This window comes from Salvelinus fontinalis, chromosome 1 (assembly GCF_029448725.1).
Source record: "Salvelinus fontinalis isolate EN_2023a chromosome 1, ASM2944872v1, whole genome shotgun sequence".
Lineage (NCBI taxonomy): Eukaryota > Metazoa > Chordata > Actinopteri > Salmoniformes > Salmonidae > Salvelinus > Salvelinus fontinalis.
Genome location: NC_074665.1, coordinates 47,946,181 through 47,965,978, shown reverse-complemented (window position 1 = coordinate 47,965,978; position 19,798 = coordinate 47,946,181). Strand labels below are relative to the sequence as shown.

At 44.7% G+C, this 19,798-nt stretch overlaps 1 protein-coding gene across 1 annotated transcript; it reads right to left on the bottom strand.

The window, feature by feature from the left end:
• Positions 1-297: 297 nt before the first annotated feature.
• Positions 298-19,123, bottom strand: LOC129858124 (uncharacterized). The gene is made up of 7 exons (XM_055927143.1): positions 19,037-19,123; positions 15,277-15,315; positions 14,639-14,860; positions 14,038-14,328; positions 1,400-1,894; positions 990-1,112; positions 298-836 (listed from the first exon to the last, which is right to left on the bottom strand). The coding sequence occupies exons 1-7, from the start codon at positions 19,071-19,073 to the stop codon at positions 298-300; spliced, it is 1,746 nt and encodes a 581-aa protein (XP_055783118.1). The 5' UTR covers positions 19,074-19,123.
• Positions 19,124-19,798: the final 675 nt, after the last annotated feature.

The following is a 19,798-nucleotide window of genomic DNA, read 5'->3' as shown; positions in this document are numbered from 1 at the left end:
TCAAACATTTACAGTGATAAATGCATTATCCTACACACTAGCGTAGTGTGTTTCTTTCAGCCAACTGGCAAAATGGGTCAAATAGCATGAGCTTAGCTATAAAACTGCATTGCTTGGACCTTGCGGGGGCCCTGCAAAACTGCGCTAGCCACCGATCCTACACCCCACCTTTCTTCTTGTCATTACAGGACTTCCTATTGTCTCAGATCTAGGCCTACTTCTCCTCCTCTCCCCCTTCTGCTCCCAGAGATCGGTATACCCCTCTTTAGCCTTCTCCAATGCTTCAAACTCTCCATCTCACTCTTTGCCTCCTTCTGCCCCCAAAGCATGGAGCAAATCCTCAGTTCCCCCATCTTTGGACTTATTCAACGCTTCATAACCCCCATCTCCCCCATCCCCATCTTTCGCCCCCTTTTCCCCCAAGGTGTGGTACAGATCCCCAGTTCCCCCATCTTTGGACTTTTTCAACGCTTCATACCCCCCATCTCCCCCATCCCCACCTTTTGCCCCCTTTTCCCCCAAGGTGTGGTACAGATCCCCAGTTCCCCCATCTTTGGACTTTTTCAACGCTTCATACCCCCCATTTCCCCCATCCCCACCTTTCGCCACCCCTTCCTCCAAGGTGTGGTACTCCTCCTCCTTTCCTTCCGCTTTCTTCAGCGCTTCGTACGCTCCCTCTGTTTTCTCTCCTCCTGCTGGTTCTACTGGAGTTGTGTTCAGGGTGTCATACTCTCCCTCTCTCTTGGTACCATGTTTTTTGTGGAGCTCCTCGTACCCCCCATCTCCTCCATCCTGAGACTTCACTGTCATCAGGGGCATATCTTGGTAAATGGCCTCTAGCAGACAAACACAGACAATACATTTTAAATGAAGAACTTTTGAATGGTAAAAAATTGATGTCATGTAAAAGACTTACGTGTCATTTAAACAAACATGTATGTGTGTGCACACAAAAACACAGTGGCTGAGGATATCAGTTGTAGGCTTACCTTCACCAGTCCTCCTCTTGTGATACATGAGTATGGCTCCTACTATGACCAGCACAACCCCCAAGACGATCACCACAATGGTGATCAGTAGCACAGTAGGGCGAGGGTTGACGTCATCTGTCACTATGAGTAAAGCAGAAAGAGGATCAATGTTAGGTTTGTCCAATTCTAAAGGTTTATTAACTTTGTTTGCTTTTGCTGACAAGTATATCACAAAATAAAAAACACTGTATGATGCTCTCTCTTCAAATTACACATCAGAGTTGGCTTAAGAAGAGTTGGCTTGAGCAACTAACTTTTATGTGAATATTTCAAACTTCTATCAGGCATGTCCTTCAACAAGAATCTACTCTCATATTTTCACGCTAAAATAATATATGTTCAGTTTCTCTCATTTGTGTGGAACTCACAATGATGGATATTGCTTAGTGCAGACCTCCCGTTTTTCCACACTGCTCTGCATGCGTAACTACCAGCCGACATCGAATCTGTGTAGCTGTTGCTGACGCCTCTAGGTAGCCACTGAGGATTGTGCTGTTTGTAGTACCAGTGATAGGAGGCACCGCTGGGGCAGCTGGAGCATGAGCAGGACAGGCCGGCGGACTCAGAGAGAACTGCCTTCATAGGGGGTGCTGAAACAATCAGTTCTTGTTGAGTTGAGATGACTGTGTTTGGGTTTCCTTTGTCGCTTCGCCTAAAGGTGGCTTGACAGCTATATTTCCCCTGGTCGGACTCGGTCACATTGTCGATAACATAAGAAGAACTGGAACTGTCGCTTATTGCCTGTGTATCCTTGTAGAATATAGTGTGGCTAATTCGGTTGGTCCCTGACACAACACACCTCAGACTCAGTTTCTCCCCCAAAAGAGCAGGCCCAGGCAATATCATCATCCGTACGACCCGGTCTGGAGGAGAGATAGAAACAGGGAAGGTGGAAGAGAGGAAGAGAAAAGAGGGCATAGTTGCAAAGTGAGAAGGGAGGGATCAGATAAAATAGGGTTATCATTTAATGCAGAGATACTGTATAGTAGCAAAAAAAATGGCTCAGGAACCCAAGATAGGTAACTGGGGGGTTAGATTTCACCAGGAGTACTTTTCCCCGGTTCGAGAGTAAGCAGACGACAAATTTGACATATTTATTGAGGACTTGTGGTTGGATATGGTAAAGGTTTGTGTGTGGTTCTGCAACAAAGGAGAGACATCATGAGCATGTTGCGTAACATAAAAGGTCAAGGTGATTAGGATAAACCTATTAAACCAATACATCTCATACGCTGTGACTTAACTAGAATATACTGTACATGAAAAATAGGAAACAAACCTACTCTTCACTTAGACACACACAACTGGAAAGAAACTGGGGAATGGCTTGACAGGATTTAAATACAAACTAGAAAAGTACTTTTCCTGAAGAAAATGTAGTTTATAGTTTATAAAGATGTTAAAGAATTAGAAATAATTAGGATAGCCCGAAGATGTGAAAGCTGGTTTGGTGTCTAGCTTGAATGGTTCAAAAGTTACTGTTGGTGAGTTATTTTATGCAAATGTTTACCTTTATAATTTATAAACGATTTTAAAGAATTTGAAGTTAGGATAGCCTAAACATGAGAACTCTGGTTTGGTGTCTTTAGCTTGAACGGTTCAAGAGTTACTGTTGGTGAGTTATTTTATGCAAATGGTACCGTTATAGTTAATTTCGATTTTAAAGAATTTGAATTTAGAATAGCCTATAGCTTTATTGGCAAAGGAGCAGGACCATTTTGATTACCTAACTTTGTATTTCTATGATTCTCATTCAATCCCATGTTCATTTACGCAAAGTTTAAATGTTTATACTGTAGTTTAAAAAGTATAATTAGCATAAAAAATCTAAATGCAAGCAATCTAAGTTGGGTCAGTCTGAACATCTAAACGTTGGTATGGTGTTGATAGGTTAAATGGTGTAGGAGAAGATACAGCAGGTGAAGAATGAAAAAATATTGTTACCTTTTAGGTCTATGGCCTTTTTTTGCCATTGAAATGCATTGGTAGCTAATTTAAATATTGTTGTAGTAAAAAAAATGCTAACAAAAATATTTTCTCAAGTAATCTAAGTTGGAGCAGTCAGCATATTTGGAAGTTGGTTTCGTGTTAATGGCTTAAATCGTTTAAGCGCTAAAGCGAGCCAAATGAATCAAATAATAATTGTGGTGTGCATGCTAAATTGTGAATAATTTATTGATAGGATAGACTGAGCATGTGAAAGTGTGTTTGATGCCTATAGCTTGAATTAAAAATGGAAATATCACATTTTCATAAGTATTCAAACCATTTACTCAGTACTTTGTTGAAGCACCTTTGGCAGCGATTACAGCCTCTAGTCTTCTTGGGTATGACGCTACATGCTTGGCACACCTGTATTTGGGGAGTGTCTCCCATTCTTCTCTGCAGATTCTCTCAAGCTCTGACAGGTTGGATGGGGAGCGTTGCTGCACAGCTATTTTCAGGTCTCTCCAGAGATGTTCGATTGGGTTCAAGTCCGGGCTCTGGTTGGGCCACTCAAGGACATTCAAAGACTTGTCCCGAAGCCACTCCTGTGTCGTCTTGACGGTGTGCTCAGGGTCGTTGTCCTGTTGGAAGGTGAACCTTTGCTCCAGTCTGAGTTCAATCTTGGTTTCATCAGACCAGAGAATCTTGTTTCTCATGGTCTGAGAGTCCTTTAGGTGCTTTTTGGCAAACTCCAAGCGGGCTGTCATGTGCCTTTTACTGAGGAGTGGCTTCCGTCTGGCCACTCTACCATAAAGGCCTGATTGGTGGAGTGCTGCAGAGATGGTTGTCCTTCTGGAAGGGTCTCCCATCTCCACAGAGGAACTCTGGAGCTCTGTCAGAATGACCATTGGGTTCTTGGTTACCTCCTTGACCAAGGCCCTTCTCCCCCGATTGCTCAGTTTGGCCGGGTGGCTAGCTCTAGGAAGAGTCACGGTGGTTCCAAACTTCTTACATTTAAGAATGATGGAGACCACTGTGTTTTTGGGGGCCTTCAATGCTGCAGAAATGTTTTGGTACCCTTCCCCAGATATGTTCCTCGACACAATCCTCTCTCTGAGCTATACGGACAATTTCTTCGACCTCATGGCTTGATTTGACAGATTTGACAGGTGTGTTTCTTTCTAAATCATGTCCAATCAATTGAATTTATCACAGGTGGACTGCAATCAAGTTGTACAAACATCTTAAAGATGATCAATGGAAACAGTATCCACCTGAGCTCAATTTCGAGTCTCATAGCAAAGGGTCTGAATACTAATGTAAATAAGGTATCTGTTTTTTTTAAATACATTTGCAAAAGATTCTAAAAACCTGTTTTGCTTTGTCATTATGGGGTATTGTGTGTAGATTGATGAGGAAATGTTTGTACTTAATCCATTTTAGAATAAGGCTGTAACGTAACAAAATGTGGAAAAAGTCAAAGCCTGAATACTTTCCGAATGCACTGTTCCATAAAAATGAAGAGATCATTGATCAGACAGAACCCTTAGTCGCACTGAATTTCCATGTTCACAGTCAGTATATAGCTTATAGATACCTACTTGTAGATACCTGAAGAAGTCTGACCATGGTACAGTATATTCAACTCAGAGCTCAGTTTTTCAAATGATTTTAGAGTACCCTTTTCAAATAATTGATGGACATATTGATGTTTCAAGTGTGCTCAGTTTCTAAAACCTCTGTCTAATCATAGTGGCTTAAAACCCTTCATACTGTATGAACAATGGGTGATACAAATTAGATTCCTGTAGGACAGTTGAAAGCTAGTTGCACCTCTTTCCATGATTTATACAGTGTAATGAAAAGGTATTTGCCCCCTTTTCTCTAATTTTGCATATTATATACTGAAGGTTATCAGATCTTCAACCGACACCTAATATTAAATAAAGGGAACCTGAGTTAACAAAAAAAGTGATACTTATTTTATTTATTGAATTAACAAAGTTATGCAACACCCAATTCCACTGTGTGAAAAAATAATTGCTCCAATACACTCAATAACTGGTTGTGCCACCTTTAGCTGCAATGACTGCAACCAAATTGTAAACGAGAACTAAATTGTAAATGAGAACTTGTTCTCAACTGGCCTACCTGGTTAAATAAAGGTGAAATACATCTTTTAAATATATATATATATTTTTTAAATGCTTCCTTTAGCTGTTGATTAGTCTCTCACGCCGCTGTTGAGGAATTTTGGCCGATGCAGAACTGCTCTAAATCAGTGACATTTGTATGTTTTTAAGCAATAACTCCTCGTTTCAAGTCCTGCCACAACATTTCAATTGGGATTAGGCCTGGACTTTGACTATGCCATTCCAAAACTTTTTTTTGCTTTTTAGACATTTTCATGTCGACTTGTTTGTGCGTTTTGGATCATTGTCTTGCTGCATGACCCAGCTGCACTTCAGCTTCAGCTCACAGTTGGATGGCCTGATATTCTCCTGTAGAATTCTCTGATACAGAGGAGAATTCATGGTTTCTTCTATTAAGGCAAGTTGTCCAGGTCCTGAGTCAGCAAAGCATCCCCAAACCATCACACTACCACCATGCTTGGCCATTGGTATGAGGTTCTTACTATGGAATGTAGTGTTTGGTTTTCGCCAGGCATACTGAGACCAATGTCATCCAAAAAGTTGACTCAAGTTTGCCAAAAAGCACCTAGATGATCATCAAGACTCTTGGAAGAATGTTCTATGAACAGATGATTCAAAAGTATAGCTTTTTGGACGACATGCGAAAACTAAACACTGCATTCCACAGTAAGAACCCAAAAAGTTGGGTGTCTTGATTGTTGACCAATGGCGCACATATCCAGATTAGTCACCAGAAAGAACTTGTTTTATTTCCTCCAGAACAATAGCTGGCAACGAGCACTGCAGACAGGCTGCCTTCCAAAGTGAATGCGCGATGTAGACAGAACATCCTATCCAGCAACCTCCACTACATATAGTCCTTATGATTTTGGACTCCAGAGAAGTGACATGATATATCCCTATTTGATATTGGCTGCTAACATGAATGACTTTCAGCTCCAGATTGTGCCCGCATGTTCATGTGTATGCGGGGGGGGGGGGGGGGGGGGGGGGCAATTTTGTACCACTCCTTTTTGGGGGTCATGGGTCAAAAAGTTTGCAAGCCACTGGGATACATGATAGTGGCAACAAATATAGTAATGGTAAGCTACAGTATTTCTTACAAACTTCTATTTTGACTGGAATTGTGTTGGTCATTGTTAATAAGTGTAGCATTTTTCCAGTTTAAAATAATTTACCAAAAACACTTTACTCATCAGATTGTGCTGATTTCCCTTCCTATTCTTGTAATAATTGCTCAACAAGTCTGTGACCATGGTTGCGAAAAAAAAATTTCTGGTTCTCTTTTTTAGCTTGAGCACATGCCCCCCAAAAGGTCTGTGCATTGGCTTTATTGCTTAAGTATAGGCATACTTTAACAAATATACATTTTGTCTTTAATTGTTGTTAAATTGATGCAACTTCATGTCTACTTCATGCCTTGGCAGCAGCTAATGGGGATCCATAATAAATACAAATACTGTCAACCAGGTTTTGCATGCCCAGCTGTCAAAAACAAATGTTGGCAACAAGTCATTATACTATGCCTACAAGTGGCTGCTCTAGTAAGTGATTTGCTATTAGACTATTTCTTGCTTTTGTTTTAATTCATGGCTTGGTCTTCTCATGACAATTGGCTTGTGCCTCCTGGTGAATTCTTCGCAGTCTGGTTTTATCACATAAGTCCGTTAAATAGAGACTTTTGGCATTGTGCTGGAGTCAAAAGCATCTTGCGGGACTTTCACACCCAATTTGTTTTGCAGTGGTTTTCCGAACTCATTTCCCCCAATGATTTATATATTCACGACGCCACCATGCCTCCATCTTGGCACTCCCCCATTGTGTAAAAAATATTTTGAAAGCTATAAAAATGCATTTATTCATGTCTACATTTGTTTTTGCCATATTTGTTTTTGCCACGTTTATTCTACAGACACGATAATGTATATGTTTTAATTATATATATTTTTTAAATGCTAAAGTATAAAAACATTTTCGTTAAAGTAGGTTATATATATTTTTTATAAAGTACTAATGTTACTGTCCCCACTACAACAACAAAATACTTAAATATGTGTAATTGTTTCCTTGAAACATTTAATTGAAATGCTGTAGAATTCCAATCATTCCTGGAGGACTGCTTCTTCTGAGGAGGAGTGCCAAAATGGCCGACCGTTAGCTTCAAAATCTTTCATTGGCCAACACATTGAATCAGCAAAGCAGGGTTTATATACATAAATTGTTTCCCCCCTAAGTTCTCTTTGTTTGGACTGGTGTGAACAAAACACCTTGGTTGGCTCAAAAAGGGTGGTCTAGGTCTGATTCCATTTGTACTGTGGTGCAGTTCGCTGCAGGTGAGAACGCAGTCTGGACCAAACACAGGAAAATAACCAAGAGCGTGCAGTATTATTTGTTCTTCGACTGCAAGCGTTCTTCGACTTCCAGTGCGGTAAAGACAACTTGTAACTCCGGAAAACAACGAGCCCCGACTGGGAAAAATCTTTTGAATGGTCATCCAACTCGGAATTCCAAATGGACAATTGTGGCATATTTCTAGAGACTTTCCGACCTGAAGAACAATGACATCCTAATTTGACCTAATTTTTGTTGTTTAGTTCCCAGTTATGTTGAAAGCACCAATAGGCTACAGAATATAGCCTACTTACTTCCCAGTTAGAGCAGCTATTGCGCTGTTTGCTACCTACCGCATGTTGTTGAACCCAAAGTCATTTTTTGGGGACACAAGTTCAGCTTTTTGATAATCATAGATTACGTTAACGTGAGCATTTTTCTCCAATAAACAATGAACTCAACAAACAATAGACTTACATGACCACGTGGTTTTGTTTAGGCATCGTAGTTCGTTTGACATTTGGCAATGTGAAACGGAACAAATTGGAAAAAAATACAATGTAACGAATAATCTAACTCAGATTCGAACTATAGCTCAGGACTAGGTGTGAAAACGCCCTTGCGTCAAAGCTAGGCCTAGGCTACAACACATGTACTTCAAATTTGGAGGTCTGACACAGAGCCTACTGTAACCAATAACACTTTGACAAGGAGGCTATAATTCTTCCTAATCGTGGACAGAATAGGTATGTAACATAATGGTATGAGCACTTGACACAATATTGTAACGACCCGGTATTGTGTTCTGTGTTTGTGGGTGTGTTATGGGTCTCATGGCTACTAGCAGGGGTTAAATATGTCAGGACAGATGGAAAGGTTGGGGGGGTATGATGGGTAATCCCGCGGGATTTGGAAATGCATAAAGAGGGATGAGTGTCTCATATCTCTCTCTTCTGTTCGGGCCTTGATCTGTTCCTATGAGAGTGACCTTAACTCGACATGTATAATTGTGTACGTTCGGCATTTAGCGGCGTGGGCTGTGGCCTGAACAATAGCCCAGTTTAGGAATAAACCTGTGTTCTAACCTGTACACCTAGAGTCCGTCTCTTTTCTCTTTAATGACCCAGCCGGGTCATTACATTGGTGTCAGAAGTGCTTTCGAACTAAGGGATCGAGACTAGGCGAGTTAGCTGTTCAGTATAGGCCGGGTTGGCTTTAACGTGACTCGCATCTACGGTCATGATGCCTGGGGCGAGGCGGAAAATTAAGGAAGAGTCGGACAAAGTGTCCGTTGTGAGCTCGGGGGTATCCGGTCGGGAGGGTCAGGCGGCGACTGCCGTAGAGGGGCTTGAGAGCCACTTGGCGGGAGTTAAATTGTCAGTCAGCAAGATGGCAGAACTGGCGGGTTTTCCTTCACATCGCTCGAGAGCAGACGTCACGGCGACGGGGATATCGACGTCACCGGGTGCGGAAATGGCTGGGCCTGCTTATGTAAACAGAGATGGCAGCGACCTATTGCCATTAGCCACGGTAGCGGCTAAACTACCAAAGTTCAATGGACAAGGTAAATGGGAAGTTTTTTTCACTCAATTCGAGTTGTTGGCTAGAGCCGGGAGGTGCTCTGACGAGACGAAAGCGTTACAGCTTGCCCTGAGCCTGGCGGAGGAGGCGTCGGAATGCCTGCTAACGCTAGCCCCGGACGATAGGGGCGACTACGGTGCGCTAGTGGAGGCATTGGGGGGCCGTTTCGGCAGCGACGCGCAGCCCAACATGCTGCGGATTGAACTGTGTAACAAAAAGAGACTTCAGGGGGAATCATTAAAGGCGTTGGCAAGTGGTATTCTGAGCCTGACCAGGCGGGCTTATGCAACTATGCCGATTGGGGTGCAAGACGAGCTGGCACGGGACAGTTTTATTAGAGCGCTCTCTTCCACCGAACTGGGTAAGCATGTTCAGATGGCGGACCCACCATCTCTGCAGGCTGCAGTGGAGATAGCCAGGAAGAGGGAGCTGATCTGGGGTGAGGGAGTGAGAGTGGAAGTCACCAGTCAACCAGAGGTGAGAGCAGCGGTGGCTGGGGTGCCAGGGGTCACAAAACCAGAGTGGGTTGACGAGTTGGGCGGGCTAGTCAAGACTGCTTCGCTTGTCATGGAGAGGGGCTCCAGGCAACGTCGCAGTGTCAGCTCAACTCCTATTGTCTGCTGGGGTTGTGGCCAACCTGGCCACATTCAGCGGGAGTGTGGCAGATTCCCCCGTCACCAGGGAAACGACAACGGGTTCTTGCGCAGGGGGCAGCGCGGGCCCACCCCCCCGCCCCCGAACCCACTGTAAGCAAAGGAGGTACCCAGCAGCGCAGACAAGGGTGGGGACCTGCTCCCCCAGGGTGTAGCTGCCGCCGTGTTTCCTAGTCCGGTAGTTGTGGTGGGACGTACCACCGTTGGGGACTTCTGCAATGTCATCGTCAAGGTAGAGGGGGTGGAATGTTTGGCCCTGGTCGACACGGGCTCTACAGTAACCCTGGTGAGACCAGACATACTACCTGTTGGAGTGCGGGTGGAGCCGACCCTTGTCCAGCTACGGACTGTCACGGGGGAGCTAGCCCCCATGTTAGGGAAGTGTCAGCTATCTGTGACTGTGGGGGGGAGAACTGTGGGGTGTCCGGTGTGGGTAGCAGCGGTGCAGGACCCCTGTATACTGGGAATGGACTTTTTGAAAAACTGTGGGGCTCAGTTGGACTTAGCGTCAGGTACTTTGAGGCTGTCGGGGGGGCCCACAGTGGGAATGTCGCCTTCGGGAGGGCCAGCAGGGGGCAGGGCTGTCCCTCCGTCTTCCTCCAAGCTTGCAGAAACTCCACCGGTCATCCCGGCTGCTCCCTTGGTCGTTGTGCCATCCCAGCAGCTGTCTCCGGCGGCGACGGCCTTCACTCCCCATCATGGTGCAAGCACAGGCAGCCCAGTAGCCCAAAACACACTGGCCCCTTCAACCCATCAGCCCGACGGGGGAAGGAGGAAGCTATCGACGCCGTCGAGGCTGTGTGGCTGAAGAACTGTCAGGGTCTGGATGAGGGACAACAGAGACAGTTAAAGCAGCTGCTGTTGGACTTTAAAGATAGCTTCGCTTGGGGGGAAGATGAGGTAGGACAAACGCACCTAGTTCAGCACGAAATAGACACTGGGGACGCCCGACCCATTAAAATTCGGCCCCGTCGTATTCCCCTTGCCAGGAGGGAAGCAGCAGACACAGCTATTGTTGACATGTTGCGGGCTGATTTCATTGAGCCATCAGATAGCCCATGGTCCGCGCCGGTCGTCATGGTGCCTAAGAAAGGGGGTAAACTTAGGTTTTGTGTTGACTACAGGGGCCTAAATTCTGTCACCACTAAAGACTCTTATCCCCTACCGAGGATTGATGAGTCGCTAGACCACGTGAGAGGGTCCTCATGGTTCTCCTCCCTTGATCTGTGCAGTGGCTACTGGCAGGTGCCCCTCTCGCCAGGGGCACGTGAAAAAACGGCCTTCTCCACAGATAGGGGCCATTGGCAGTTCAAGGTGCTGTGCTTCGGGCTCTGTAATACTCCTGCCACCTTTGAGAGGCTCATGGACAGAGTGCTGGCGGGGGTTCCGAGAGACGAGTGTGTTGTGTACCTAGACGACATATTGGTGCACGGCACATCGTTTGAGGGGGCACTGGGGGCAATTAGGCGAGTGTTGGAGAGAATCTTGCGGGCGGGGCTAAAATTACATCCGGGAAAGTGCCATTCCATGCAAAGGGAGGTGGCGTTCCTGGGGCATCAGCTGGGTGGTGAGGGCATCAGCACGATGCCAGACAAAGTAGAGGCTGTGAGGGGGTGGCCAGTTCCAGGGGGGAAAAAAGAGGTTAAGAGCTTCCTGGGGCTGGCATCCTACTATCGTAGGTTTGTGAAGGGGTTTGCTGGGGTAGCGGCTCCTTTGAACCAGCTACTCAAGGAGGACACTGTTTTTCAGTGGACCGAAGAGCACCAGCGGGCGTTTGAGGCCCTCAAACGGGCCCTGATGGAGGCCCCTGTCCTGGCCTCACCAGACCCGAACCGTCCGTTCATCCTGGACACCGACGCAAGCAATGAGGGTTTGGGGGCTGTGCTGGCTCAGCGTGGTCCTGATGGGGAACACGTAGTAGCTTATTACAGCAGAACTTTTGATAAGGCTGAAAAACGCTACTGCGTGACAAGGAGAGAGCTTTTGGCTGTCGTGGCAGCAGTACGCCATTTCAAGTACTACCTGGGGGGCCTGCCGTTTGTGGTCCGGACGGATCACTCCGCCCTGCAGTGGCTTCTCTCCTTCAAGGAGCCAGAGGGTCAGATTGCCCGCTGGCTGGAGGAGCTACAACCCTACGACTTCCAGGTGGAGCACAGAGCCGGCCTTCGCCACAGCAATGCAGACGCCTTGTCCCGCCGCCCGTGTGCTGAGGATGACTGTGGGTACTGCGCCAAACGGGTGGAGCGAGAGAGAGAACTGTGCAGGGAGGAGGGAGTCACCGCCACGGTGAGTCAGCTGAGTGTGACAGAGTGCCGGGAGCTTGAGGCTGTGGACGTTGGGGAGTGGAGGCGTCGCCAGGAGGAGGACGCAGAGCTGCGTCCTGTGCTGCGGTGGGTGGAAGAGAGAAGACGACCGCCGTGGGGGGACGTAGCCCCTCTATCACCAGTCACCAAAGGACTGTGGGCTAAATTCACAGTCCTTAGAGTGGCTGAGGGAGTGCTCCAGAGGGGGTGGAAAAAGCCAGCGACTGGAGAAATTACGTGGCAGGTAGTGGTGCCCAAAAGGCTGCAGGGGAGCGTGTTACAGCAGCTTCATGGGGGAGTAGGCGCAGGGCATTTTGGGATCTCCAAAACGTTAAAGCGCATGCGTAAAGGCTTCTATTGGGCCAGGCACAGGAGGGATGTTGAGGACTTTTGTAGGCAGTGCGACGAGTGTGCTGCTAAAAAAGGACCTCCAGGTCAGTCACACGCCCTCCTACAACAATTCCCAGTAAGGGAGCCCATGGAGAGACTGGGGGTAGACATAGTAGGGCCGTTTCCAACCACAGACAGCGGTAACAGGTGGATTCTAACCGCTATGGACTACTTCACCAAGTGGCCGGAGGGTTACGCTCTCCCAGACCAGGAGGCGGGGACAGTAGCTGATGCGTTGGTGGGGGGAATAATCAGTCGGTTTGGGGTGCCACAGTCTATTCACAGCGACCAGGGGAGAAACTTCGAGTCACGGGTGTTCACAGAGTTGTGTAGACGGTTAGGCGCGGAGAAGACGCGCACTACTCCGCTTCACCCCCAGAGTGATGGGCTGGTGGAAAGATTCAACAGAACATTAGCACAGCAGCTGGCCATCGTTACCTCAAAACACCAGAGAGATTGGGACACCCACTTTCCGTTTATTCTTATGGCGTGTAGGTCGGCTGTTCAAGAATCGACTGCGTGCTCCCCAGCACTACTAATGTTAGGTCGTGAGTTGCGCACCCCAGCCGAACTGACGTTTGGCCACCCTCCTGATAGTGACGACCGGGTTTTGCCTGGCCCGAACTATGTGTGTCGTCTGCAGAACCGGTTAGAAGCGGCTCACACCTTCGCAAGAGAGCAACTCGAGAACGCAGGGGTGCGCCAAAAGCGCCACTACGACTCGCGCGCTAGGGGGAGGCACTTTGGAGCGGGAGAATGTGTGTGGCTACACAACCCCATGCGCAAGAAGGGGCGGTGCCCAAAGCTGGACAGTGCATGGGTGGGGCCGTGGCTGGTGAAAGAGAGAGTGGGGGAGGTGACGTACCGGGTGGAGGTCCCTCCACGGAGCAGGAAGGTGGTGGTCCACCGGGATCGATTGGCACCCTACAGAGGGAGGAAAACGGTAGGGAATGGGAGTGAGGTCTCTGATGTGAGCCCACGGGAACAGTCTAACGAGGAGACTCTAGCGCAACCTGAACCTGGGGAGGGGGCTGCTTCTTCGGAGGGCGCTTGAAATGACATTGGGGCAGGGGAGTGTTCTGGGGGTTCACCGCGGGGAGGCCCAAGAGACTGATGCGACCTCCGGGTCGTTTTAAGGATTTTGTTGTGTAACCCTAGGGGCTAGAGTTTAGAAAGGGGGGGGCTATGGAACGACCCGGTATTGTGTTCTGTGTTTGTGGGTGTGTTATGGGTCTCATGGCTACTAGCAGGGGTTAAATATGTCAGGACAGATGGAAAGGTTGGGGGGGTATGATGGGTAATCCCGCGGGATTTGGAAATGCATAAAGAGGGATGAGTGTCTCATATCTCTCTCTTCTGTTCGGGCCTTGATCTGTTCCTATGAGAGTGACCTTAACTCGACATGTATAATTGTGTACGTTCGGCATTTAGCGGCGTGGGCTGTGGCCTGAACAATAGCCCAGTTTAGGAATAAACCTGTGTTCTAACCTGTACACCTAGAGTCCGTCTCTTTTCTCTTTAATGACCCAGCCGGGTCATTACAATATTTTAGTCCTGGGTTTCTGGGATTGAGATGATCAATTGCCAAAACATGAATTCGAGAGTTCATATTTATTCCATAATTCCTTTGAAATTATGGAAACATTGCAGCCACCAATGGTTGTTTTACCTGAGGTCTTGATGGTGATGGGGGTGCTCCTCAGGTTTGTCGTGTCACTACACCAGTAGATGGCGATGTTCTCTGTCAGTTTGTTGGGTTGAAAGGTCAACACTTTGTGCTTTTTGGTGGTCAGACTTTTCTTGAGTTTTATTTTTTGTACTTTCCCACCCCTGTACACCCAACAGCACCATCCAAACAGACTCTCCTCCTCCTCCACCAGCAACTCCAGGACTACTGAGCCATCTATGTTGATGACTGGCTCCCCTGACTTGATCGACAGAGTGGCAGGTGGAAGGTACTCTGTGATGCAGTCCCAGGTGAAGGTGTGGAGGTGGAAGGTTCAAAAGTAAAGTAAGGGGAGAGGTTGAGCATGAAAACAGCATGTATATGACGCATGCATATTGAACACAGCAATATTTGTATAAAAATAAGTGTAATAATTGACCAAATGTCTGTACAACCCACAAATATACTATAATATCAAACTCTTTTGCCATATCTGTTAGTTTATGAATTCTCTGCTTAATTTAAACTACCCATATTTTATGCCACAGCTGAAACGATATGTTCATGAGGCTTAGGCATTCGGGAGTTGGCATGGTATATTTACCTAGAACGTTGATGGTGAAGGTGTCACTCCTCTGTCCATTGTACTCACACTCATATGAGCCGGAGTTCTTAGCGGAGGCAGCCTCTATGCTCCATGTCTGGTTGGCTTGATTTTGATCCTCATTCTTGTTGAAGAACCATTTTACCTTACCTGTGCTGTTGACACAACTCAGAATTATTGTATCCCCAGAGTAGACTTGCTTGAATGTGAGGACCATGGAAACTGAAAAGAGACACAGGAGAGAGAACCGTTTGAGGAGATGCTTTTTTCTCTTGGTGCAAATAGGAATTCTCACAATATTATGCTTGTCACTGCTGGCTACTGTAAATCGGAGGGACAGTGAATTGGCCAACTGCAGTCTCAGAGGTAAGGTTTATGCTGCCACCTAGCGGTAGATTACAAGCAGCAGCGTTTGAGACATCGCACTTTAGAAGTGATATGAAAGTTGCAATAATGGCTAACGCCTTTATCACACTTTCAGAGATATTGTGCAAAATTATGGGCGGAAGCAGAAAAAAGGCGGGGGCATGTGGAGGCTTGGCGGGCGGAGTAGGTAGAAGGGCGTGTATGGTTTCTGGCTTCAAGTGAAAAGTACATATTTTTGGTTGTGTGTGGGGTTGTAAACGCTGTGTACTTACCCTGGGGTTTGAGCTGACTCTTGACCACAACAGAAAACACTGTAAAAAATAAAATAAAATAGTTTTTACATAATTCTGTACGCACTTCCCCTTCTCTCTACGCTGTGGTAGCGTTTCACCCGTATCCAGGTGTTAAACTGGGCCTGGTGAAGCGACCTATGATCCAAATGAAAGATAGGCGGAACTGAGACCCCAGTAGCTACCTTTGGTTATGCACATTTTGAATTATCTAATGAAAAATATTGTCCACAATTAACTTTCCTGAGCCAACAACAAGAGTAAGCAACAGCAAAGTCAGATAACCCCAGTAGATTAGTTTGGTCAGCTTGTCGTATTCTATGTGAGAAAATAATATTCCTCTCAAGGCACATACAAATTGCGGGTGCCACACAGAGAGAGAATGAATCCCCCGTCATTGTATAACATTCTTAATGCAGTCGTGGGAAAACACACATTTTGAAAGCAGTTTTGATGGCCACTGTTAAAAGAGGGTATCACAGAGCTTTATTTTGTTACTTATTTCTCATTTCCAAAAGATGAGTGAACTGCCCCATTTTAGAACCTGAGTTTTTAGCAGGGGCATGGTTATGCTAGTTAGTCCTCGCCAATGGCGCCAACGGTGTTGAATGCTCAGGGGAGACCGGGGTTAAATGTAACACGGGTCAGCTGTAACAGGTAGGCCTACATTATATTCATAGTACATGATCCTTGGCTGAGTGACATTGGAACGTTTTTTGGGGACATTCAAGTCATCAGTATGTTGCTAATTTGCAACAAGCTAAAGTTTAGAGTTTGTGATTGCAATGGGGTAAATGCAGATGGAAAACTCTCAGCCAATGCATTTATTGCCACTATCCTGCATCAGTTAGGCTACAGAAGGTGATATCGCGTATTGCTAGATAACACCTGCCTGATAATATGGACCAATATGTTCTTGGGTTTATTTCTGGAGGGGGAAATTATATTATATATATATATATTTTTTTTTTAAAGTCACCAGAACTGACCTTCTTACAAACCTTCTCACTTTGTAGTGCACATTTTGCTGCGTTACAAAGTGGGAGCTGTGCTAGGGATTTAATTGTGATTTATTTCACTTCTCTACACAAAATACTTCATAATGTGTACGGTACCAGTCAAAAGTTTGGACACCTCCTCATTAAATGTTTTTTCTTTATTTTTACTATTTTCCTACATTGTAGAATAATAGTGAATACATCACAAATATGAAATAACATTTGCTTAACAAATCACATAATGGGTCGCATGGACTCACTCTGTGTGCAATAATAGGGGTTAACATGACTTCTGAATGACTACCCCATCTCTGTACCCCACACACTCAATTATCTTTAAGGTCACTCAGTGCAGTACAGAATTTCAAGCACATATTCTACCAATAAGACCAGGGAGTTTTTCCAATGCCTCGAGAAGAAGGGCACGGATTGGTAGATGGGTATATCCCGTTGAGCATGGTGAAGTTATTTGTTCGGTTTCGGGTGGTATATCAATACACCCATTCACTATAAAGATACAGCCGTCCTTCCTAACTCAGTTGCTGGAGAGGATTTTGCTGAGGCCAATGTTGATTTTAAAACAGTTACGGAGTTCAATGGCTGTGATTAGAGACCTGAGGACGGTGATTTAAAAAATAAAATACAATATAAATCCAAGGGGGTAAATGCTTATGATGGGCACTGTAAATGTATTTGGCAAATAAAGGTGATAATGATTCTAATAAATATTGTAGCGCTTGTTATAGTTTAATTTATCTTATAGCTACCCATATTATTGATGCACCCTTCTTTATCCTTTTGTATATCCATTATCATGTCTTATTCAACAGATTATCAATTTATAAATGTAGTTCTATCTTATAGAGTTTGGACAATACCCCGTATCCATCTTGTACTAAAATGCGCAACTGTGGACACATGCAGCGTGATAGAATGTTTCTTGTCCAAAACGGCAGACTTACCTTTTTTAAACGGAATGAAATATTCAGGGCATAGAAATTCATACTAAATGTAGAATCAACTCCAGAAGTAATTACGAGGCCATTTTAAAGATACATTTTAAAGGCACTTTATAGAGAGCAACCGGGAGATATGAGTCCTTCCATCATTGGCGTAAGTCATTTATCTTCCCTCTGCTGGTGATGCGAAGGTTCACTCATAACCCGCGGTCCCCGTGGTTATATCCGTGGGGTGGGAGGGTTAAGGGTCATTAAATATTGTGTGGGTGAAGAGCGGGTAGGAGCGGGCGGGTTGCATAAAGAGAAAACAACGCCTTAAAAATCCATAAATGTATCATTCTTGTGCAATTCATATCTATAGACTACATTGAGTGTTTTCTTTCATTTGTATCTGCCTTTAGTGCTTTAGGGCATAACTACGTGCGTCATATACACGCCAATTGACAAAATACTTTTGGGAACTTGGGCAGAAAAAGATAACGTCGATCCACTGAGGCAACAAAGAAATGTCGGAGTTTAATTCAATAAGAGAAAAGCTGTGAAATGTAGAGTTGAAAATTAAGAGAAGGGAGGGCCGTAACAGTAGCCGAATGTTTGGGAAAGATGTGATGATTTATGAGGCGTTATACAAATTTGAGTCAAAAGATGTGGACTTCAAATACGGCATGTCAAGAGAACTGTATTGTTCAGATGGGTTAAATGGAATAGTAACTTAAGTTTAATGTGTTTCCATTGCATTTTCAACTCTACGGATGTTTTTACCACTAAAACTGTTGCGATAAATAGCATACTTGCACAATCTGGTTTTGGCGCATGCTCTATAGACAACAGTTAGCTGACAGTGGACAGGGTAGGTTATACGATGAGATATGAATAAAAGAAACATCCTTAAAAAAAAAATTGCCAGCCATTTACCGATCATCATGTCACCAACATCATTCACATGATAGCCTACCCTCGATATTTATTGAACATTTGCATAAAGCTCATCACCATGCACTTAATCACCATAAGTTATGAAGTTATTAAATAAGTTATTAAGTTCATAATAACTTATTCCATCTGCCTATAAACTCTGCGTACTGTTCCATGTCGTGGTAGGCTACAACATCATCATGTGATTCCAAGCTTTCTGCTGCTACATGATGGTTTTTCTATCAACCATCATGTCACCAGAATATGACCCTAATACACCGCATGCTTTCCCGAGTAGTAGTGGTAGGACCACACAACATATCCTCGTGTAACTCCAAGTTTACTTTGATATGATGGTTATTGTATCAATATTTGTACATTGAGGCTTTTCCACCACCAATTCTTGCATAATACATTTTACAGACCCAAACTGATCCAATACCGAGAAAATTGCCTGTCATAACTGTTTTTTATGCATTAGGTCATTCATCTGAATTAAATGGTTGGATGCAAACCCTGTTACTGACTCATATCCATTTTGCATCTAAACTACAGTAGTTCTTTTCTCAAAATCCGCAAAAAACACCCTTAAATGCCTTTGAATAGGCGACTGTCATTCACCCTCTGTCATTTAATGTTATTATTATTTAATCTTAGCATTTGATCATAATACTGGATTCAACCCAGGGAATCTAGAAATCCACAGAAAAAGTGCACGCAATTCACAATTTCAGTTCTATTGTATATATTTAGTTATAATATAACATACATTTTTGGGGGTCATAATATAACAGAAAAACAATGGTATGCAGAGTTAAACAGAGCAAAAGACTGGTAGCATCATTAATTGGTGGAGATGGGGGGGCTTACCTGCCAATATCAGGAAAAGGTATGTCATACCCATCATCTCTGTTCAGTATGCCTACTCAAGATCTGCACATCAGAGAAATTACTGGGTGACTAACAACGAGAGGAAAGTGAATGGAGAATATATATGGGGGCTGTGCTACAGACACAACAATGTTGAGGAAGTTGAGACTTGGAAGAAACCCAAAATATTTTTCTATTCTTTATTTATTTTAGTAGAACACTCCAGAACAAACTTCTGCACATTGGCTTTCTTGTTTGTTCCACAGTATTTTCATGAGTCTCTTAAAGCAGGGGTTCCTAAACATTTTCACTCAGGCCCCCCTTCCAGCATTGGGGAACATCCTGCGCCCCCCTGCGCACGTGCACCACTTCTATTTCTGTGGGCACAAGCACTGTTCATGACACAAACTGTTCACACCTCTCTTGTTGGCGTAGAGAACATTTTGTAGTTTTAAACCTAATTTCCTGCTATTATACACATTTTGCCATGTCTTATATGTGTTCATTTGATATTTGACTCAAACATTACAACAGAATCAATGGGCTGAAAAAAAACCTAGCCTAAAAATAATTATCTGACATGAACTAGTTGATGGACATTTCTGAGTTATAAATAGCTCTAAGGTCTGCAATGACAAGAGAAACTGACAAGAGAAACTGCTGATGCACTACCCAATTCATTATATACACTTTGAAATTAATTATATACGCCCATTGATTATTGAAGATTATATACTGGGTGGTTTGAGCCCTGAATGCTGA

What these genes read in the sequence shown, in the direction of transcription:
- LOC129858124 (XM_055927143.1), bottom strand. Translation starts at nt 19,073, where the DNA reads ATGATGGGTATGACATACCTTTTCCTGATATTGGCAG. An exon ending in CATCACCATCAAGACCTCAG is followed by an intron (nt 1,895 to 14,037) that starts GTAAAACAACCA and finishes TCTCTCCTCCAG; the next exon opens with ACCGGGTCGTACGGATGATG. An exon ending in ACTAAGCAATATCCATCATT is followed by an intron (nt 1,113 to 1,399) that starts GTGAGTTCCACA and finishes CTTTACTCATAG; the next exon opens with TGACAGATGACGTCAACCCT.